General features: G+C 55.1%; 5 protein-coding genes across 5 annotated transcripts in view; 3 read left to right on the top strand and 2 right to left on the bottom strand.

The window, feature by feature from the left end:
- PTSG_04197 (uncharacterized protein) overlaps positions 1 to 2872 on the bottom strand; it is a gene marked incomplete at both ends in the record, with an annotated part of 4379 nt that extends 1507 nt beyond the window's left edge. The window contains 9 exons of the mRNA XM_004995036.1: positions 172 to 267; positions 595 to 693; positions 955 to 1071; positions 1358 to 1423; positions 1623 to 1672; positions 1810 to 1864; positions 2023 to 2170; positions 2338 to 2435; positions 2780 to 2872. Of these exons, the coding sequence (XP_004995093.1) occupies positions 172 to 267; positions 595 to 693; positions 955 to 1071; positions 1358 to 1423; positions 1623 to 1672; positions 1810 to 1864; positions 2023 to 2170; positions 2338 to 2435; positions 2780 to 2872 (822 nt within the window). The remainder of the gene's footprint in view (positions 1 to 171; positions 268 to 594; positions 694 to 954; positions 1072 to 1357; positions 1424 to 1622; positions 1673 to 1809; positions 1865 to 2022; positions 2171 to 2337; positions 2436 to 2779) is intronic.
- Positions 2873 to 3023: 151 nt separating this feature from the next.
- Positions 3024 to 6735, bottom strand: PTSG_04196 (uncharacterized protein; the record flags this gene model as incomplete). Its single annotated transcript, XM_004995035.1, has 10 exons — positions 3024 to 3138; positions 3365 to 3520; positions 4002 to 4087; positions 4431 to 4555; positions 4749 to 4938; positions 5321 to 5458; positions 5790 to 5870; positions 6120 to 6175; positions 6424 to 6487; positions 6619 to 6735. The coding sequence occupies 10 exons, from the start codon at positions 6733 to 6735 to the stop codon at positions 3024 to 3026; spliced, it is 1128 nt and encodes a 375-aa protein (XP_004995092.1).
- A 468-nt stretch (positions 6736 to 7203) lies between these two features.
- Positions 7204 to 10743, top strand: PTSG_04195 (uncharacterized protein). The gene is made up of 9 exons (XM_004995034.1): positions 7204 to 7433; positions 7658 to 7744; positions 8036 to 8098; positions 8234 to 8279; positions 8576 to 8647; positions 9014 to 9100; positions 9283 to 9347; positions 9614 to 9653; positions 9842 to 10743. The coding sequence occupies exons 1-9, from the start codon at positions 7383 to 7385 to the stop codon at positions 10552 to 10554; spliced, it is 1224 nt and encodes a 407-aa protein (XP_004995091.1). The 5' UTR covers positions 7204 to 7382; the 3' UTR covers positions 10555 to 10743.
- Positions 10744 to 11199: 456 nt separating this feature from the next.
- PTSG_04194 (uncharacterized protein) lies at positions 11200 to 13974 on the top strand (the record flags this gene model as incomplete). Its single annotated transcript, XM_004995033.1, has 6 exons — positions 11200 to 11220; positions 11783 to 11840; positions 11979 to 12141; positions 12422 to 12506; positions 12801 to 12883; positions 13143 to 13974. 6 exons carry the CDS (start codon positions 11200 to 11202, stop codon positions 13972 to 13974), a joined length of 1242 nt encoding a protein of 413 aa, XP_004995090.1.
- Positions 13975 to 14724: 750 nt separating this feature from the next.
- On the top strand, positions 14725 to 17384 carry PTSG_04192 (uncharacterized protein; the record flags this gene model as incomplete). Its single annotated transcript, XM_004995032.1, has 9 exons — positions 14725 to 14742; positions 14850 to 14949; positions 15240 to 15316; positions 15461 to 15523; positions 15784 to 16208; positions 16378 to 16432; positions 16598 to 16640; positions 16830 to 17017; positions 17286 to 17384. 9 exons carry the CDS (start codon positions 14725 to 14727, stop codon positions 17382 to 17384), a joined length of 1068 nt encoding a protein of 355 aa, XP_004995089.1.
- Between the last annotated feature and the right edge of the window lie 119 nt (positions 17385 to 17503).

The raw sequence follows: 17503 nt of genomic DNA, 5'->3' as shown, positions 1-17503 counted from the left end.
GTAGAGAGTGTGTGTGTGTGTGTGTGTGTGTGTGTGTGTGTGTGTGTGTGTGTGTGTGTGTGTGTGTGTGTGTGTGTGCGTGTGCGTGTGTGTATGTGTGCACATGGTGTGCAAAGCGGTGAGAATCAAGCATGTGATGGATACATGATGAAGACCACGCGAGGTCAGCACGTGTGTTCCCTGGCACTCGCCAACTGTCGCCCACCTGTTCTTCTTCAGCAAGAAACTGAGCCAGCTGGGGTTCTTGCACACGCTCCACAGCGTGTCCTGCCAACACCGACAACGATGACGGTGCAATTGAGTGCGAGCGCTCGATGCCGTTCTCTCCTTGCACACGCACAAGATCGGCAGCAGACACGCACGAATGCACACACAAGCACAAGCACAAGCACAAATGCATAAACAAACAACCACAACCACAACCACAACCACAATAACAACCACAACCACAATAACAACCACAACCACAATAACAACCACAATAACAACCACAACCACAAACTCACAACCATAACCACAACCACAAATGCATAAACAAACAACCACAACAACAACAACACACACACAACCACAAACGCACAACAACAACCGCACCGTCCACTCTGAGAAGGGTTTGTGGCAGCGGTCCTCGGCCGCCTCCTCTGCCGCCAGCAGCGCTTTGAGCGAATCGCTCGACAGCTGCCCGTCAAGCGACTGCAACAGCAGTCAACGCACGCGCGCGCAGAGTGCATGGGTGTGGTGGTGTGGGGCGGTGTGGCAGCGTTGGGTGGTGTTGGCAAACCCGTGATTGTGGCGGGAAATGAGGGAAATACACACATGCAACCACAACAACCACAATCTACAAACGACAACTATGACAGCAACGCCAGCAGCAGCATGCCACAAACAGCGCCAAGCCACCACACCACTTTCCAGCGCCCGCCCTTCACACCTCACAGCAGGACGCACGCTTACCAGTTGATGATACACCTCGACAGTTCCGCGGAGAAAGCGAAGGCGTGCCTCCTGCAGGCGGAGAGCGCGTGCACTCAACCGCTGCTCGGGGCGACGCACACGCGCACAGCACAGCGCCTGCACATGGTAGGGTAGCGTGGGTGCGGTGGCATGGAATGGAAGATGTTGGTGTGGTGACAGCAGGATGTGAGATGTGAGATGTGAGATGTGAGAAATGGAGTCGATATCAACCAGTGCGTCGTCCACAGAGAACGAGGATGACACGTGCTACCACGAACATGAAAGCAACACGCACACACACACACGCACAGACACATGCACACAGACACACGCACACAGACACACGCACACAGACACACGCACACAGACACACGCACACAGACACACGCACACAGACACGGACCGAATCTGCTTCGTCCTCGTCTGGGACGATGAGACCAAGGGCGTCATCGTCGTCGTTGTCTTGCGCCTGCAAACATGCGCACAGAGGCGGGTTGGCAGCAGTGTTTGTACGGGTTTGCATGAAGGGTGATTCACTGTGACTCAACAGACATAGTGCAGCAGTTCAAGTCAAGCAAAACAAACAACACGCACACACGTACACAAACACACACACACACACAAACACTCACACAAACACTCACACAAACACTCACACAAACACTCACGTGCGGGTCGCGGTTGATGACTGCGAGCTCAGCGGCAGAGAGCTGGCGACCTGATGATTGATGATGGTGATGATGATGGTGGTAGTGGTGGTGGTGGTTGTGATCGGTGACGGTAACAGTGCTTGCGCTTCGTGCTTGTTGTACATCAATCGCGTGTCAGGACCATGAGCGTGCGCGTGATGCATACCCATGCGGTGGCTGACGGGCTGGATGAGCTCTTCAAACGACAGAAACTGCTTCACCTGCAAATGCAATCCCAGGTAGCACGACGCCGTGCAACGGCCGTCAGCACACACACACACACAAACACGCACACACACGCACACGCACACACACGCACACACGCACACACGCACACGCACACGCACACGCACACACATGCACACATACACACACGCACCCTTGGCCAATTGCAGAGGGACTTCTGGTCCTCGGGCGCGCGCTCAATTGACGCTTGCATGTCTGCTGTCAACTTTGACAGCAGCAACTTCACGCCGCGATTGAACTGCTCGCTCTGCGCATGCGATGCCCGCAGTAGACCGAGCCACCTGCAGCACGCACACGTGGTGTGTGTGTGTGTGTGTGCGTGTGTGAGTGTGTGTGTGTATGTGTAGTTGTGACATGAGAGGTAGCCATTGTGCTGTGCAAGCACAAGCGCAAGCACAAATACACGGGTGGGTATGCGTGTTGGTGTGCGTGATTGGTCCATGCTCACCGAACGAGGTGTCCAGCCGTTGGCGCGTTGATGACGAGTGTGAGGAATGTAATGCCGGCACCATAAAACATGGCATAGTTGCGCGTTTTGTCCGGAATCTGAACAAAATTCACCAACGAGCACGATGGAAATGTAGATCATTATGTGACATATAAGGGCGCAAACAACGCAAACTTGACTTTTGCACTTGTTTCTCGACGCACATCAGATAAACAACCTCGCCACCGCCAACAGCGCCCCCCTCTCCCCCCACCCTTTAAAACAGCGCAACCGACCACAAAACGACATACACCACCGTCGAAATCATTCATGGTTGTGTATCTGTGTGTGTGTTCGTATGTGTGTGTGTGTGCGTGTGTGTGCGTGCGTGCATGTGTGTGCGTGCGTGTGTGTGTGTGTGTGTGTGTGTTCGTATGTGTGTGTGTGTGTGCCATGACTGCACCTGGTGCTCAAGTTCAACCAGCAGGGCCATCGCCAGCGAGACCGCCCCGCGCAGCCCGCCGTGCACCAGCACTGCATCCGTCACCGCAATCATTGTCGCGTGTCGTCGTCGCGTGTGGCGGCGGGTGAGTAGGACGATGAGCGTGACACCTCGTGGATATGATACAGCGACATCACGACATGCACACATTACAACCCTTGCCCTTTCCCACGCCCTACACATGCTGCATGACACGCCCATTCCCTCAACTGGACATCATGTCCACACGCAACAGCGCCGCCCCACCAGCCGCTCGCCGGATGCCAAATCCATAGCCAAAGTTGATGAGGATTGGGGACAGGATCACCACCATGACGGCGCTGCAGGGGAGCGTGTGTGTGTGTGTGTGTGTGTGTGTGCGTGGGTGTACGTGCGCGTGTGTGTGCGTGTGTGTGTGTGTGTGCGCGCGTGTGTGTGCGTGTGCGTGTGTGTGTGTGTGTGTGTGTATGCATGCGTGTGTGTGTGTGTGTGTGTGTGTGAAAGCGGGGGAGAACAAGGCAAAGAGCGCCAACGTGCAACAAACGATGTGCGTATGTGATTACGAACCGAATGACCATGAGCAGCACGTAGAAGAGGAGGAGGTAGCCGTAGTCCTGGGCGGAAAAATAGGCAAAGTCCACCTTCTGGGCCAGCAGCACGCCCGCGAGCACAAACACAATCGTCTCGCCAAAGTACGCGAGAATGGACCAAAACTCGTGCAGACTGCACAGGGGGTAAACACAACACAACACAACACAACACAACACAACACAACACAACACAACACAACACAACACAACACAACACAACACGCAATGTGAGCAGCGGCGGTCGTCGCGGTGTTTGGTGTTGGTAGAGATGGTGTTTGGTGTTGATGGAGATGGTGTTTTGTGTTGGTAGAGATGGTGTTTGGTGTTGATGGAGATGGTGTTTTGTGTATGTGTGTGTTGTGTGTGTGTGTGTGCGTGTGTTGTGTGTGTGTGTGTGTGTGTGTGTGTGTGTGTGTGTTGTGTGTGTGTGTGTGTGTGTGTGTGTGTGTGTGACTCGGTTGTAGAGGGGCGGGATTCGGCAAACAAGTAAGGGTGTCACGTGAGTCCCCTCTCACGCACACATACACACTATACACATACACGCAAACCAACACACACAAACGCACCCGCACGCATACACACACACGCGCGCGCCCGCGCATACACGTACGCACCTGTGTGCGACTGACGGTGAGATCTTCGTTTTGCCGTACCAGACGAAGCTGGCGCCCAATGCAACGATGGCCAGCACGCCAGACACCTGCGGCCGCATCCACGTTGCGTCGCGTTGTGTGTCGTAAGGTTGAGGGTGTCACAGCAGCAATGATTGGGTGTGTACAGTCACAAGGGCTCGCATGCACACGACACACACACAAACACAAACACACAAACACACAAACACACAAACACACAAACACACACAAAAACACAAACACACAAACACACAAACACACACAAAAACACAAACACACACATACACACACACAAACACACACACGCACAAATTACGCACACGCTCAAATCAAATGCAAGAACCCATTCAGAACGCGCCAATAAGCGTCCATCCACAAACATCCATTCCACAGTCTAGAGCACTGACGCACCTCGCACAGCTCCTCTGCAACGTGGAAGAGGAGATAAGTGCTGGCGACGGTGAGTGTCGTCTCAACAAGCGTGTCCTTGTGTACAAGTCCAATCAGCCAAATCGTTACCGCGCCCCACAGGATGCCTGGTGAGATGCGTGTGTGTGGGGGGGGGCGGTGAGGGTGAAACAAGCGACAGTTGCTACACGGACATACACACACAAGCACACACACAAGCACACACACACGCATGCACACACGCACACACGTATGCACACACATGCACGTACACGTACACAAGCCACACCCCTTCCCAACTGATCAGCATGAGCAGCGCACCAAGGCCAATGCCGCCGAGCGCGAGGCGGAAGAACGTCACTGCCACATCCCCGGGCCCAAGCTCAACCCCGCGACTGATGTCCAGGAACACAACGAAGATGACAATTGCCGTGCCGTCGTTCAACAGGGATTCGCCCTCCACCAGCGTGCGCAGTTTCGCAGACCCGCCAAGGTCCTTCAGCAGGGCAACCTGCACCAAAAGGCCGCGTGGTATGTATGTGTGTATGTGTGCACGTGTGCGCATGTGTGTGCATGTATATGTGCACGTGTGCCCATGTGTGTGCATGTATGTGTGCATGTGTGTGCGCATGTGTGCGTAAGGTCATGTGAGCACGTGAGCGTAATTTGTACACGGCAGTACGGTGGAACTGCGCAACAAACAGAGCAAAATAACGGCTGGATGGAACACGAACATCCACACCGCACACCAACAAACAAGCAACGCCCAAGCACCCGATGTGCAACGCCCGCCCTTCCAGCCAACCAATGGACAATGAGTCACACGCCCCACACGCACCACACACCCCACACGCGCCACCCCACACGCGCCACCCCACACGCGTGCAACGCACCACTGCGACGGGGTCGGTGGCGGAGACGATGGCACCAATCAGGAAACACTCCGACCACGAGAGGAACGGGGATATGAGCACACGCAGCACACACGCCGTCAGCGACGACGCAATCACAACGCCAAGCACAGCCAGCGCCTGGGTGTCATGGTGGTGGTTGTTGGCGGTGGCGGTGGCGGTAATTGTTGTTGGTCGTTGTATGACAGCATGATCAGCAGCAGCGGGTGGTGTGTGAGGGAAACAGCGCGTGGCATTTGTGGACAAAGGAAGTGGATGGGGGGTGCGGGGGTGAGAAGTAGGGGTGACGTTAGTGTGAGCACCAGCATAGCTGGGAGACTTGATCAACTGCCGCTAAGTGAACCAAAAGGACACGCATGCACATGTTGCTATGCACAGTATACACTCGTACAATCACACACGCTCACACACTCACACACGCTCACACGCTCACATACGCTCACACACGCACCAGCATTTGGGGCAGCATGCGCTTGAAGATGTGCCACTTCATGGAGAAGGCACTCTCGAAGATAAGCAGCGGCAGAAACACCTGCGTGTTGCGTGGTGATGTGGAGTTAATGGAACACGGCGGGTGTTGTGAATGGACCGTGCATGCTACATGCTGGGGGTGGCTGACACGTGGGTCTAGGCGGTGCAATGTTGCAGTACAGGAGTGGGAGGGACAACAGCACGCACCTGCGGCAAACAAACAAACAAACATAAACACACACCAGCACGGGCAGCAGACGAGTACGCGCAGCAACATGCACATGCACTAGCAAGAGTACACAACATGCACACTTGCCTGCAAGAAGAGGTGTGGGTCGATATCAGCCACCTCGTTTGCAGCGTCGCCTGTGGAAACCAAAACAACAGTAGTAGTAGTAGTAACAGCAGCAGCAGCACAAAGTCTCGTGAGGTTGAGGTGCGACGAGAATGTCAAAGTCGTGTCGAGAGTCAGGCAGTGTGCCTCATGTACAAAGGCCGCCCCGCCCCCCCCCCACACACACACACACACGCACGCACGCACGCACGCACACGCACACACACACACACACACACACACACACACACACACACACAGAGAGAGAGGCTGCCCCGACCTAGTTCAGAGGTGGTGTGGTCGTCCATGACACCCCAGAGCACTCCAAAGAGGAGCAGCAACACCTGGAGTCCAAGGACACGTGGCACGAAAGTGCATTGCACACATGAGTCTCTCGCCCTTGAATACAACCCTTCGTCCTTCCAATACTGGCACTGTTCCTCCCTGCATGTCTTCGACAACGCAGGCAACGCACCGTGTAGGGGATGACGCCGCCAATGCTTTTCGCGAGGGAGCGACAGAACACGCCCAAGAGCAAGGCGAATGACACAAACAGCACAGCGGCTGTCGGGTGTCCATGTCCGCTCGACATGGTGCCTGCTTGCTTGCTTGCTTGCTTGCTTGCTTGCTTGCTTGCTTGCTTGCTTGCTTGCTTGCTTTGTTTGCTTGCTGGTGACTGCGAGCTTGCCAACAGAACTGTAACGGGCGGGTGAGTGAATGTGGTTATATGTGTTGTGGAAATGTTTTGTTGAATGTGGTTATTTGTGTATGTTTATGTGTGCGTGAATGGGTGAGTGAGTGAGCTGTGTGCAGCTGCGCGAGTGTGCAGAAGGTATCCACGCGCACAGGCACCAACCATCAGCAGGCAAGGCAAGCGAGCAAAGCAAGCGAGCGACCAAGCAAGGCAGCGCACCACCATCACCTCCATCACTACTTACCTTATCTTGTTCTTGCGCTCACACGAACAACGTGCTGTGTGTCCGGTGTCTGTGCAGCTTTTCTTTTGGAGCGAAATTTTCGTGTGAATTCAATGAAGATGTTCACAAATTTTCTACAACGACGGCGCAACGCAGCGACCAACGAAGAGGAGAACAACGCACGCAGTGCATTTGCCAGCGGTTTGGTGTGTGCTTGTGCGTGCTTGTGCGTGCCGTGTTGCTGCCTGACTTGCGTGTCACATCACTGTCGTCATGGACGGGAACAGCAGTGGCGATTCTCCGGCGGTGGACGTGGAGCACCATGTGCAGCACGCCAACGTGGGAGAAACAAGTCGTCCTGACAACACAGGAGGTTAGATGGGCAATCCTTGTCAACTGTGGCAACTGCGCTGGTGTGCAGTGTGATGTGAGAGTGTTTGTGTGTATTTGTGTTGATGTGAGAGTATTTGTGTTGATGTGTGGATGTGTGGACGTGCACAGGAGTGGGAGGGCAGTGTGATCTGCTCACTTGTGTGTGGCTCACGTCGAGTATGTTCATGTCCAACTTATTTTTTTTTTGTGTCGATCTGCTGGAAGGTGAGGGAGGGATGTCCGACAAGATGTCCTTTGCCCCCGCAAACCCAATGCGCAAGACCAAACTTTGCAAGGCATTCACTGAGACAGGTTCGACGTATAGTGCTGCAGCTGGCGTTGTTTAAGTTGTTGTTGTTGGTGGTGGTGGTGTTGTTGTTGTTGTTTAAGAAGTTGTTGTTGTTGTTGTTGTTGAAGCTGTTGTTGTTGAAGTTGTTGTTGAAGCTGTTGTTGTTGAAGTTGTTGTTGTTCTTGTTGTTGTTCTTGTTGTTGTTCTTGTTGTTGTTCTTGTTGTTGTTCTTGTTGTTGTTCTTGTTGTTGTTATACCCAGTGATGCATGCTCACACACAGCTGCCGTGGGGGTTTTGTCTGTAACCTACGCAGGGAACTGCGAGTTTGGCGACGAGTGTTGGTTTGCACACGGCGAAAACGAACTTCGCAAGCCAGGTAAGTGCGTGCACCATCGTTACGAGCAACCTGTCATGGCTGAAATTGGAAGCGTCGTGGTGCATGCAGCACTCATTCCTCGCTACAACACCACTAACGCCACCGACTGAACAACACTTGTTTGTTTGTCATCAGGGCCCCTGCACCCGCGCCAGCGCATGTGCAAATTCGTCCTCATGCGGTGAGCACTGCGTCTGTGTCTGTCTGTCTGTGAGTGAGTGTGTGTGTGTGTGTGTGTGTGTGTGTGTGTGTGTGTGTGTGTGTGTGTGTGTGCGCCTGTCTCTGTGTCTCTGCGTGCGCGCGCCTGTCCCTGTGTCTGTGTCTGTGTGTGTCGAATGGTACATGGCTTGCCACCCGCCCTCGCCGTGCATGGACAGATGTGCTGTGAACATGGCCGCCAGTCTTCACGTTGTCGCTGTCTCGCCCGCACTGACCTTCAACCACTGATTACATTGTGCTGCCTGTTGTGTGAAATAGACGCCCGTGCCCATATGGCCTCGAGTGCTACTTTGCTCACTCGGCCGAAGAACATGAGGGCTGCACTCAAGGGTACGAGCACCGACGATGTTTCCGCCGTGCAGTACTATTAAGGGTGAAGCCCTTTCGAGTGAATTGTTGAGCGTGTTGGACGCGAGGGGGGGAGTTTTCCCGGTTTAGATGTCGTCATTTCAGCGACCCGGCTGGATATACTTAGTCAGTCTCCTAGTTTGTTGTCAGGTCCCTGCCCGGCTAATTCGATATTCGAGAACGCGTCAGGTTCCTAGATCCATGCGTCTACGGGTCAGATAGTCGGACGGCTGAGTGGTACGCTCGCACACACACACACACACACACACACACACACACACACACACACACACACACACACACACACACACACACACACATGTTCATTCGTACACGTGCGGAATGCAGAGCCCACGGCGACGCCGCCGCCCCGCAAACCGGGGCCACGCCCCCCGTTTGGATTTCCGTTCCGCGGACCCGCCCCCATGCGACCAGGTGGTGGTGCTGTGTGTTGTGTGTTGTGTGTGTCTGAATGCTTGCTCGTGGCAGCCACTCATCGTTGGTTGATGCGTGATGCATCTGAACTCTGAGAATTACCCACAAGTCACAAGTCTCACCACCACCACACAATACAACACACAACCCCCACACCACCACAACGCTCTGCTGGTGCTCAGGGCGGCCTCCGTTTGGCGGCTCGCGCTACCGGCCCCCAATCCCGCGCCGGCCCATTTGCCCGCAGGTGCACACCACTCACCCGATTGTGGTGGTGCTGCTGCTAATGGCAGTCACGACATGCACGCATTGCGTGCACATGACGCAACCGCATGCACGCTGTGACACACGCAATTGTGCATATTCCTCTACGTGTCTCCACCACAAGTGTCTGCCTCTGTTCGTTTCTGTCAATGCTGCATTGTCAACGCAGAAGCTCACACACACACACGCACGCACGCGCATGCACGCATACCGCTTTTGTCTCCTAAAAACAAACGTGATTGCCTGCAGGCATTCCGCGGCCGCCCGCCCTTCCCTCCTGGTGGCCGAGGTGGGATGGGACCATGCGTAGCTCTGACTGATTCACGCCACCGCCACACATCATCCATGCACACCACAACCCCAACACCCGAACACGTACAGGCATGCTTGCACGCACACTTGTACACAAACGCGAACTCGTGCATGCAGGCATGCACACCGCTCACACGATTTGCGTGCCATCTTGCAAACGGACAGGATATCCGCGTGCACCCATGCCTGGCGCCATGCACCCGGCTGCCCCGCAGGCCACGGCCCCACATGCGCGTGCAGGTGGCATGACGCAAGCAGGCGACGTGGCCGGCTTTGCACGCATGCAGGGCGGATATGCAGCTGTTGGGTACGGGCAACACGCCACAGCGGCAGATGCGCAGCTGCAGCATGGCGGGGCGCATCATCCCCAGCACCAGCACCAGCACCAACTGCACCAGCAGGGTTTGCAGCAACAACAACAACAACACCACCAGCAGCACCAGCAGCAGGCGTTTGGCATGACAGCCCACACGACGCCGGCCGCTGTTCAGTCTGCAGCGACGCTTGCGCAGTTCACGCACCACCCGTCGCCGGCCCAGCAGAGCATGCACGCCCACCAGCAGCATCAGCATCAGCACCAACAGCAGCACGCGCAACAGCAGCAGCACCAGCACCAGCACCAGCAGCACCAACAGCAGCAGCAGCAGCAGCAGGTGCCCTCTGCCGCGTATTACGACCAGTACTTTTTCGCGGGCGCATACACGCAGCAGGGCGTGGCCCAGTCGCCTGTTCCTGCGCTCTCCCCAGTGACTGCGCCGGCACCGCAGGCGTTTGGCGGGTTTGCAGCGCAGCAGCTGCAGGCCTCACCAATGCCGCAGACGACCAACGCACAGGCAACAGGCGCCTACTTCCACTTCCAGGCCGAGCACATGCAATAGTAGCCCGCTGTGTGTGCGTGTGTGTGCGTGTGCGTGTGTGTGTGTGTGTGTGTGTGTGCGTGTGTGCGTGTGTGCGTGTGTGCGTATGCGTGTGTGTGTGTGTGTGTGTTCGTTCATGTCTGTCTGTGTGTCTCTGTGTCTTTGCCTGCCCACTCGTGTCTCTGCCTGTCCACTCGTGTCCCTGCCTGCCCACTCGTGTCTCTGCCTGTCCACTCGTGTCCCTTGGCTGCAATCTGTTTGTTTCGGTGTGGTGTCACTGATGTGTGTTCGTTCATGTGTGTGTGTGCGTGTTTGGATGCTTGCTGAGATTCGCTTGATGAACAACAACAACATGTAAACGACAACACAGCCGCCACCACTGCAAATGCCAACCTTGACGTAAGCAGAGAGGGTGAACAGAGTGATGTGAGGCGATGGGATGGTGGTGGGATGTGAGAGCACACCATGTCACATGTCATCATGTCAATCACATCTCACATCACAAGCCAACCACCCCCCCCCCCCCCCCCCTCTCCCAATTTTGATTGCGACAGCAAGAAGTGCAGTTGGATATGAGCGCTCAACAACAACAACAACGACGACGCACGGCTACCAGCAGAAGTGGCAGTGGTGGCCGTAGGCACACCTTCTTCATTGGTGGCAACAATGGCGTTGATCTCATCGCAGGTCAGTGAGAGGGGGAGCGGGCGGAGTGTGTATGTGCTGATCGTGCCGGGAGAGGCGGGGAGGGGGTTGTGTTGCATGCCAATGTGTCTGTGTCTGTGTCTGTGTCTGTGTCTGTGTCTGTGTCTGTGTCTGTGTCTGTGTCTGTGTCTGTGTCTGTGTCTGTGTCTGTGTCTGTGTCTGTGTCTGTGTCTGTGTCTGTCTGTCTGTGTGGGAGGAGGGAGCTGGGTGTTGGCGGGAGCGAGGGAATGGTTTTGTGATGAAGAACATTGTTGTTGACTGCACTCGCACACATGCACGCACATCGCAGGACCGCTGCTGGAGCGAGGGTGGGTCCGTGTTGACGATCCGGCTTCTTCCGAGGTTATACACAAGCACCATGATGAAGTACCGCAGTTGTATGTGTGTGTGTGTGTGTGTGTGCTGATGTTGCGTACCGAAACGATCTCCATTTCCTGCCTCCGACTCACGCTTTCTCACTCACTCACCCTCACATTCACCCTTACACTCACACACACTTACTCGATAATATGCCTTTCGTGCTGTGCTCTGTTGCTTGACTCAGTTCACGCTGAAGTGGGTGGAGGTGCGCAAGCAGATTGACTTCAAGGCGTTTCGCCCAGGTTTGTCCCCTGGGCCTGCTTGGCCGTGTCGTATCGCACCCATGTGCAATTGCATTCTGGTGCTCATACGCTCACGCCCGGCTCTTCCGGCAAGAAGTGCTCACGCCGCATCACGTTGTGTCACTGTGGCGATGACAGGGAAGCAGTTGCTGGCGAGGAATCCCAAGATCTCCGTGGTTGCATCAAAGGCAAAGCTGATCGACACGCTGCGCAGTTATGAGCGCGTTGCACAGCGCACAACGGCCACAAAGCTAAAGATGGCAGACTTCTTTCCGCAATCCTTCAAGGTCGACGATCTCAGGTGCGCCATCCACCTTCGTGCACTGCTGTCCACTCCCTTGCTGCTGTTGCCGCTGCTGCTGTTTTAAGTTGTTGTTGTTGGTGGTGCGTTTGTATGTGTACGTCTGCGTGTGTGTATGTGCGTGTGTGTTTGTCTGTCTATCTGTGTGTCTCTGTTGTCGCTGTGCCTGCCTTTGCTGCCATTAGCAGTTGAGCCAGTCAGCTTGTAACCACTCCAGTCCACATCCAACTGCTCATGCTGACTTGTACTGCCGTGGGTGCGCGCGTGTTTCTCTGGGCAGTGAACGACGGGAGTTCTTTGCTGCTGTGAAGAAGGATCCCAAGGCTGTGTGGATCTGCAAGCCCACGGGCATGAACCAAGGAAAAGTAAGCGCGTTGAATCGCAGACACCCACGCAGTGTGCATGTGTATGATGGTTGTGATGATGATGATGGTGTGTGTATACGTGTGTGTGTGCAGGTGAGTGTGTGTGTGTGTATGTGTGTGCAGGTGTGTGTGTGTGTGTGTGTGTGCAGGTGTGTGTGTGTGTGTGTGTGTGTGTGTGTGTGCGTGCGTGCGTGTACAGGCTTCGTTGCATGCCCACCTGTCAGCACGGTGCGCCACGCTGTGTGCGTCAAACTCAAAAACGCACAACATCGTGCCTGCTTGCTTCTGTACCAGGGTATATTTATCGTCAAGGACGCGCAGCAGTTTGTGGCCGAGCTGAAGGAGGAAAGCGCACGGTTGCGGCAAGGAAGACAGAGGTGTGCCCAGGGCATTTCTTTGCTGGATTGCACATGAGTCAGCGACGACACACCCACTCACTCCCACTCTCTCACTCTCTCCCATCCTCTCTTCCCTCTCTCACTTCCTCGCTCTCCCACTCTCCCACTGCCCCACTTTCTCACTCTCTCATTCACTAGCATTCTTGTTCAGTCACTCATTATCACTCACTTGCACCCACGCACGCACGCAAACGGACATCATCACCGGCCATCCCGCTCTTTCTCACGCCCCTTCAAGGCCAAAGATGGCGAGGGTGGTGCAACGATATCTACAGCGCCCGCTGCTGCTGCAGAGGCGAAAGTTTGACATACGCGCATACATGCTCATCGCGTGGACGCAGCCGTTCCTCGTGTACTTCCACCATGGGTACCTGCGACTGAGCCTTTCGGAGTACAGCGCAGACAGCTTTGATGACACCGCAGCGCACCTCACCAACCAGTACCAGCAGAAGCGCGTTGAGGGCTTTGCTGACCGCAAGCAGGACAGCATGTGGAGCATGGACCAGTTTGTCGAATACCTTGCAACGGAGGAGGGTCGCTCAGCGGTTGCGGAGGGAGCACGGCACAAGCTCGACGGCCCCGCCGCACGCCCTGGCGATGGTGGTGGTGGTCGTGGCAGTGGTGGTGATCGGGCTGACACCAGCAACAACGACGGCGACAGCAGCAGCAGCAGCAGCCATGATGATGGTGATGCACGGCAGCAGGGCGAGAGCGCACTAGCTGGGGCGCGGCACTGGGTCAACCATGTCCTCACGGATCGCATGAAGGCCATTATGACCCATGCTTTCCTCAGTGCGCGCCCTCACCTGGACCGCAGCCCAGGGCTGTTTGACCTGCTTGGCTTTGATTTCATGATCGATGACGAGCTCAACGCATGGCTGATTGAGATCAACGTGAACCCAGCCCTGCACACCACGTGCAAGCCATGCCAGGACCTTTTGCCCGGCATGATTCGCACGGTTGTGGACATGGAGCTTGACCTGTTTCAGCAGTACACCAAGTCAAAGGCACCCGTTCGCCCCCCAGCAGACACCGGTGACTTCAGCCTCATTCACAAGGGCAAGCGGTGACATCACCACAGGAGACCCGGCGGGCTGTGCGTTTGTATGTATGTCTGTCTGTCTGTCTGTGTGTGCGTGTCTGTGCGTGGCTGTGTCTGTGTGTGTGTGTGTGTGTGTGTGTGTCTGTGTGTGCCTGCCTGTCTGTGTGTGCCTGCCTGTCTGTGTGTGTGTGTGTGTGCGTATGTGTCTTTTGTGTCTTTGTGCGTCTATGCCTTTGTTTGTGGCTTGGCGCCACAAGGGCTGGACGTGTGCGTTGCTTGTTCTCATCTGCGTGTGCAACTCACAGCACAATGCTATCGTGCGATTGGTGCCACTCTTGTTTCTGACATCAAATCCACTGCTAATCATCAACCAATGCATGCGTAAATAAAGGATGACAAACGAGAGACCGCCATTGTATGAGCGTCACGAAAGAATATTTGCGATGATCGTGATGATGACATGAAACACGTTACATTACATTACTCGAGTTTTACAACCCCTTTGCTCTGCTCACGGTTGATTTTCCCGCCAAAATCAAAAGCAGTCCTTGCGCTGATCTTCTTCATTTGGTAGTCAGTTGGTTTGTTCTTCTTATTGCCCCCTCACCTCTCACCTCTGCTCTTCTGCTGTTGTTCGCCGTTTGCTCCGTGCTGTCGCTGTTGCCACGGGAACGCGTGCTTGGCTTGCTTGCTTCCTTGTCTTCTTGTCGCATCACGCCCGCTTGCTTCGCTGGCATCGTCAACTAGTCAAGGCTCTCCACCACATCACAACACCCCCATGAGCAATGGTGAGTCAGTATGTTGACGCTCCAATTCGAGACACCCCTTGCATTGAATGCCTTCCTCTCCTGCATCTCACGGCGTGCACAACCACCTCAACAACGCTATGCTTCATCGACACAGGATTGGTTTCTGTGCAACCACTGCAAGAAGCCATACTCCAACGATGCTGCATTTGTGCTCACCAAGTGTGCGCATATCTTCTGCAGCGCTTGCACGGCAGGTACGGTGCTACTGATGGCGGCGGTGCGGCATGCACCGATTCATGGAGTGAGGGAAGCAGTGGAAGACAGGGACAGAGACAAAATCACACACTCACACACTCACACACTCACACACTCACACACTCACACACTCACACACTCACACACTCACACACACAACACAGCACAACACAGCACAACACAGCACAGCACAGCACAACACAGCACAACACACCCCTTGATCTGCCCCTTCTTCAATTCACTGAGTCATCGACCCTACATGGGCCTTTGCTTGCTCTGCTTGACGCAGGACGACAGCAGTGCTTGGAGTGCGGCAAGCCCTTGTCAACGCTGCGCATTCACAGAGAGATGACGACTGGCAAAGAGGTGTGTTGTTCAGTCTTGGTGAGGGTGTGAGTACAGGGCACAAGATGTTGACTCTCGACGGAGCCATGTTTGCTCTTTCTGCTCACTGCGCTGGGACCCAACGCTTTCCTTTTCCTCCCTACATGCCCTTCCCCGAACACACAGTTCTTCGCACAGACATGGAATCACACGCAGCAAGTCACCTCAGCACTTGCCAAAGCGACAAAAGTACGCGCGCCTGCGCACGTGTGTGTGTGTGCGCGCGCGTGTGTGTGTAGCCGTACCTGCGCTTGTGTTTGTGTTTGTCTGCTGTCTTCGCTTCGTGCTGTGTTGCTGTTGCTTCCTTCCTCCATCTCCTGCTTTACGCGTCTTGGGGTGGAGGACCCAGCACGTGGAGAGCTCCTTCACGACCCAACGGTACATCTTGCTTGCGTCACACCGCTTTGGTACTGACTGCCTGCCCATCGTCATGTCACCAACTTGCAAAGGTGGACGCGTTCCGGTACCAGCAGATGAAGCTGGCATTGAAGAAGTTGTACAGGGAGAACCAGGAGCTGCAAGCGACGCTGAAGCGGCTCAAAAACACCAGCAAGGCAGCGCCTGCGTCGGCAAAGCAGCTCAGCAACTATCATAGCCAGGCAAGCACAACAGCACGACGAGAACAGCAGCAACGACAACAACAACAGCAGCAGCAACGGCCGCGATATGATCAGCCGCAACACCAGCATTTACAACAAGCCCACCACCACCCCATCAACCAGCAAACCCCGATGCAGCACAACCAGCAGCGCCACCACTATCCACAGCAACACCTGCAGCCACGCCATGTCAACCCTCATGGACCTGGTGCCGCGATTACACCTAACCGTCCTCCCATGGACAGGCCTCGCTCCACCTACGACCGTGGACCAAGGTGTGTCATAAGAACCTGCCGGGGTCAGGCAGGCAACCAATAGTGTCATGTCATTTATGTCATTCATGCCATTCCAGCACGCTCATAGGCCTATGCCAGGGGCTTGTGCACCTTCATGTCCATTCCTCCCTGCAATGTAACCCGGATTGTATCTCCCCGCTTTGCATAGCCCCATCACGCCGCTCTCTGCTCGACGGCAAGCTCCAGGGTCATCTTCAGCAAGGGTAATTAATGCCTTCTCAGACAATGCTGTGGCATTGTGACATGATGCCCGCTTCCGCGCTTTTTGTGTTTCACACATCTGCACACGCACATGTATCACATGCTCTTGGGGCTATTTGTTTCACCCTCCCGTCCCAATGCGTGACCTGTGTCTCGCCTGTGTTTAGCTGGCGCCACCGTCTGTTCGCCTGAGTATTCGAAAGTCACCCGGCAAGTCGAGAAGTGAAATGAATGCTTCAATGGATACGTTTGCTTTCCTTGCCACGCGTTCGTGCCGAGCGATGTTTGAAGCCTGTTCTGGGGGCTGCGTGAGACCCATTCCGATCACACTGCTCGTATCGCTCACACGCATCCTCTCCGACGCTTTTGTTTTCCTCCCCTACAACCCTACTTCTATAGCGGATGCCATGGGTGGACCGTCCCCTCGTCGCTTTGGCGGCCATCTGCCACCCGCACAACACCTGGGCGGCACCGGAACAGTGGCAGCAGCAACAACAACAACAAGGGGAGGAGGCGTAGGAGGCGGTGGAATTGGCATGCTTCTCGGGCGCCACGTGGGTGGTGGTATTTCGTCAAACTTTGCTTCGGTAAGTCTGCGCAATGCCGTGCATGCCGTGCACGATGGCCGGTGGAGAGCCAAACACACACCACGCAGAGGATGAAGACGGAGGGGTGAGGGGGGGGGGGAGGCACGTGCTTGTCAGACTCGCAAACAAGCAAACAGACAAACAAGCAAGCAAACAAGCGAGCAAGCAAACAAGCAGGCATGTAGATGTGAACGAGTACGGTTCATCGTACATGCACCGCCGCTGGCCTGTGCATCACTCACCTCCGTTTGCCGTGCTGCCTGTGCAGATGGGCATAGCCCCGGATGGCACGCCGCTTCACAAGAAACCACATATGATTCCGCACACGGGCAGGTTTACCACACCCGCATTTTCAACATCCATGTGATCACCGTACCCCATGCCATATCTCCGCTCACAACTAAATGGACACGCGTGTGTTGAGACGTGAGTTAGCGGTTCAATTAGAGCCAAAGAGTAGAAGGCGTTGTAACATAGCACAACTCA

Source organism: Salpingoeca rosetta (genome assembly GCF_000188695.1).
Source record: "Salpingoeca rosetta unplaced genomic scaffold supercont1.9, whole genome shotgun sequence".
Lineage (NCBI taxonomy): Eukaryota > Choanoflagellata > Craspedida > Salpingoecidae > Salpingoeca > Salpingoeca rosetta.
This window is presented reverse-complemented; position numbering and strand designations above follow the sequence as displayed.

What these genes read in the sequence shown, in the direction of transcription:
- PTSG_04195 (XM_004995034.1), top strand. Translation starts at nt 7,383, where the DNA reads ATGTGCAGCACGCCAACGTGGGAGAAACAAGTCGTCCTGACAACACAG. An exon ending in CAAGGCATTCACTGAGACAG is followed by an intron (nt 7,745 to 8,035) that starts GTTCGACGTATA and finishes TAACCTACGCAG; the next exon opens with GGAACTGCGAGTTTGGCGAC. An exon ending in GCCGGCCCATTTGCCCGCAG is followed by an intron (nt 9,348 to 9,613) that starts GTGCACACCACT and finishes GATTGCCTGCAG; the next exon opens with GCATTCCGCGGCCGCCCGCC.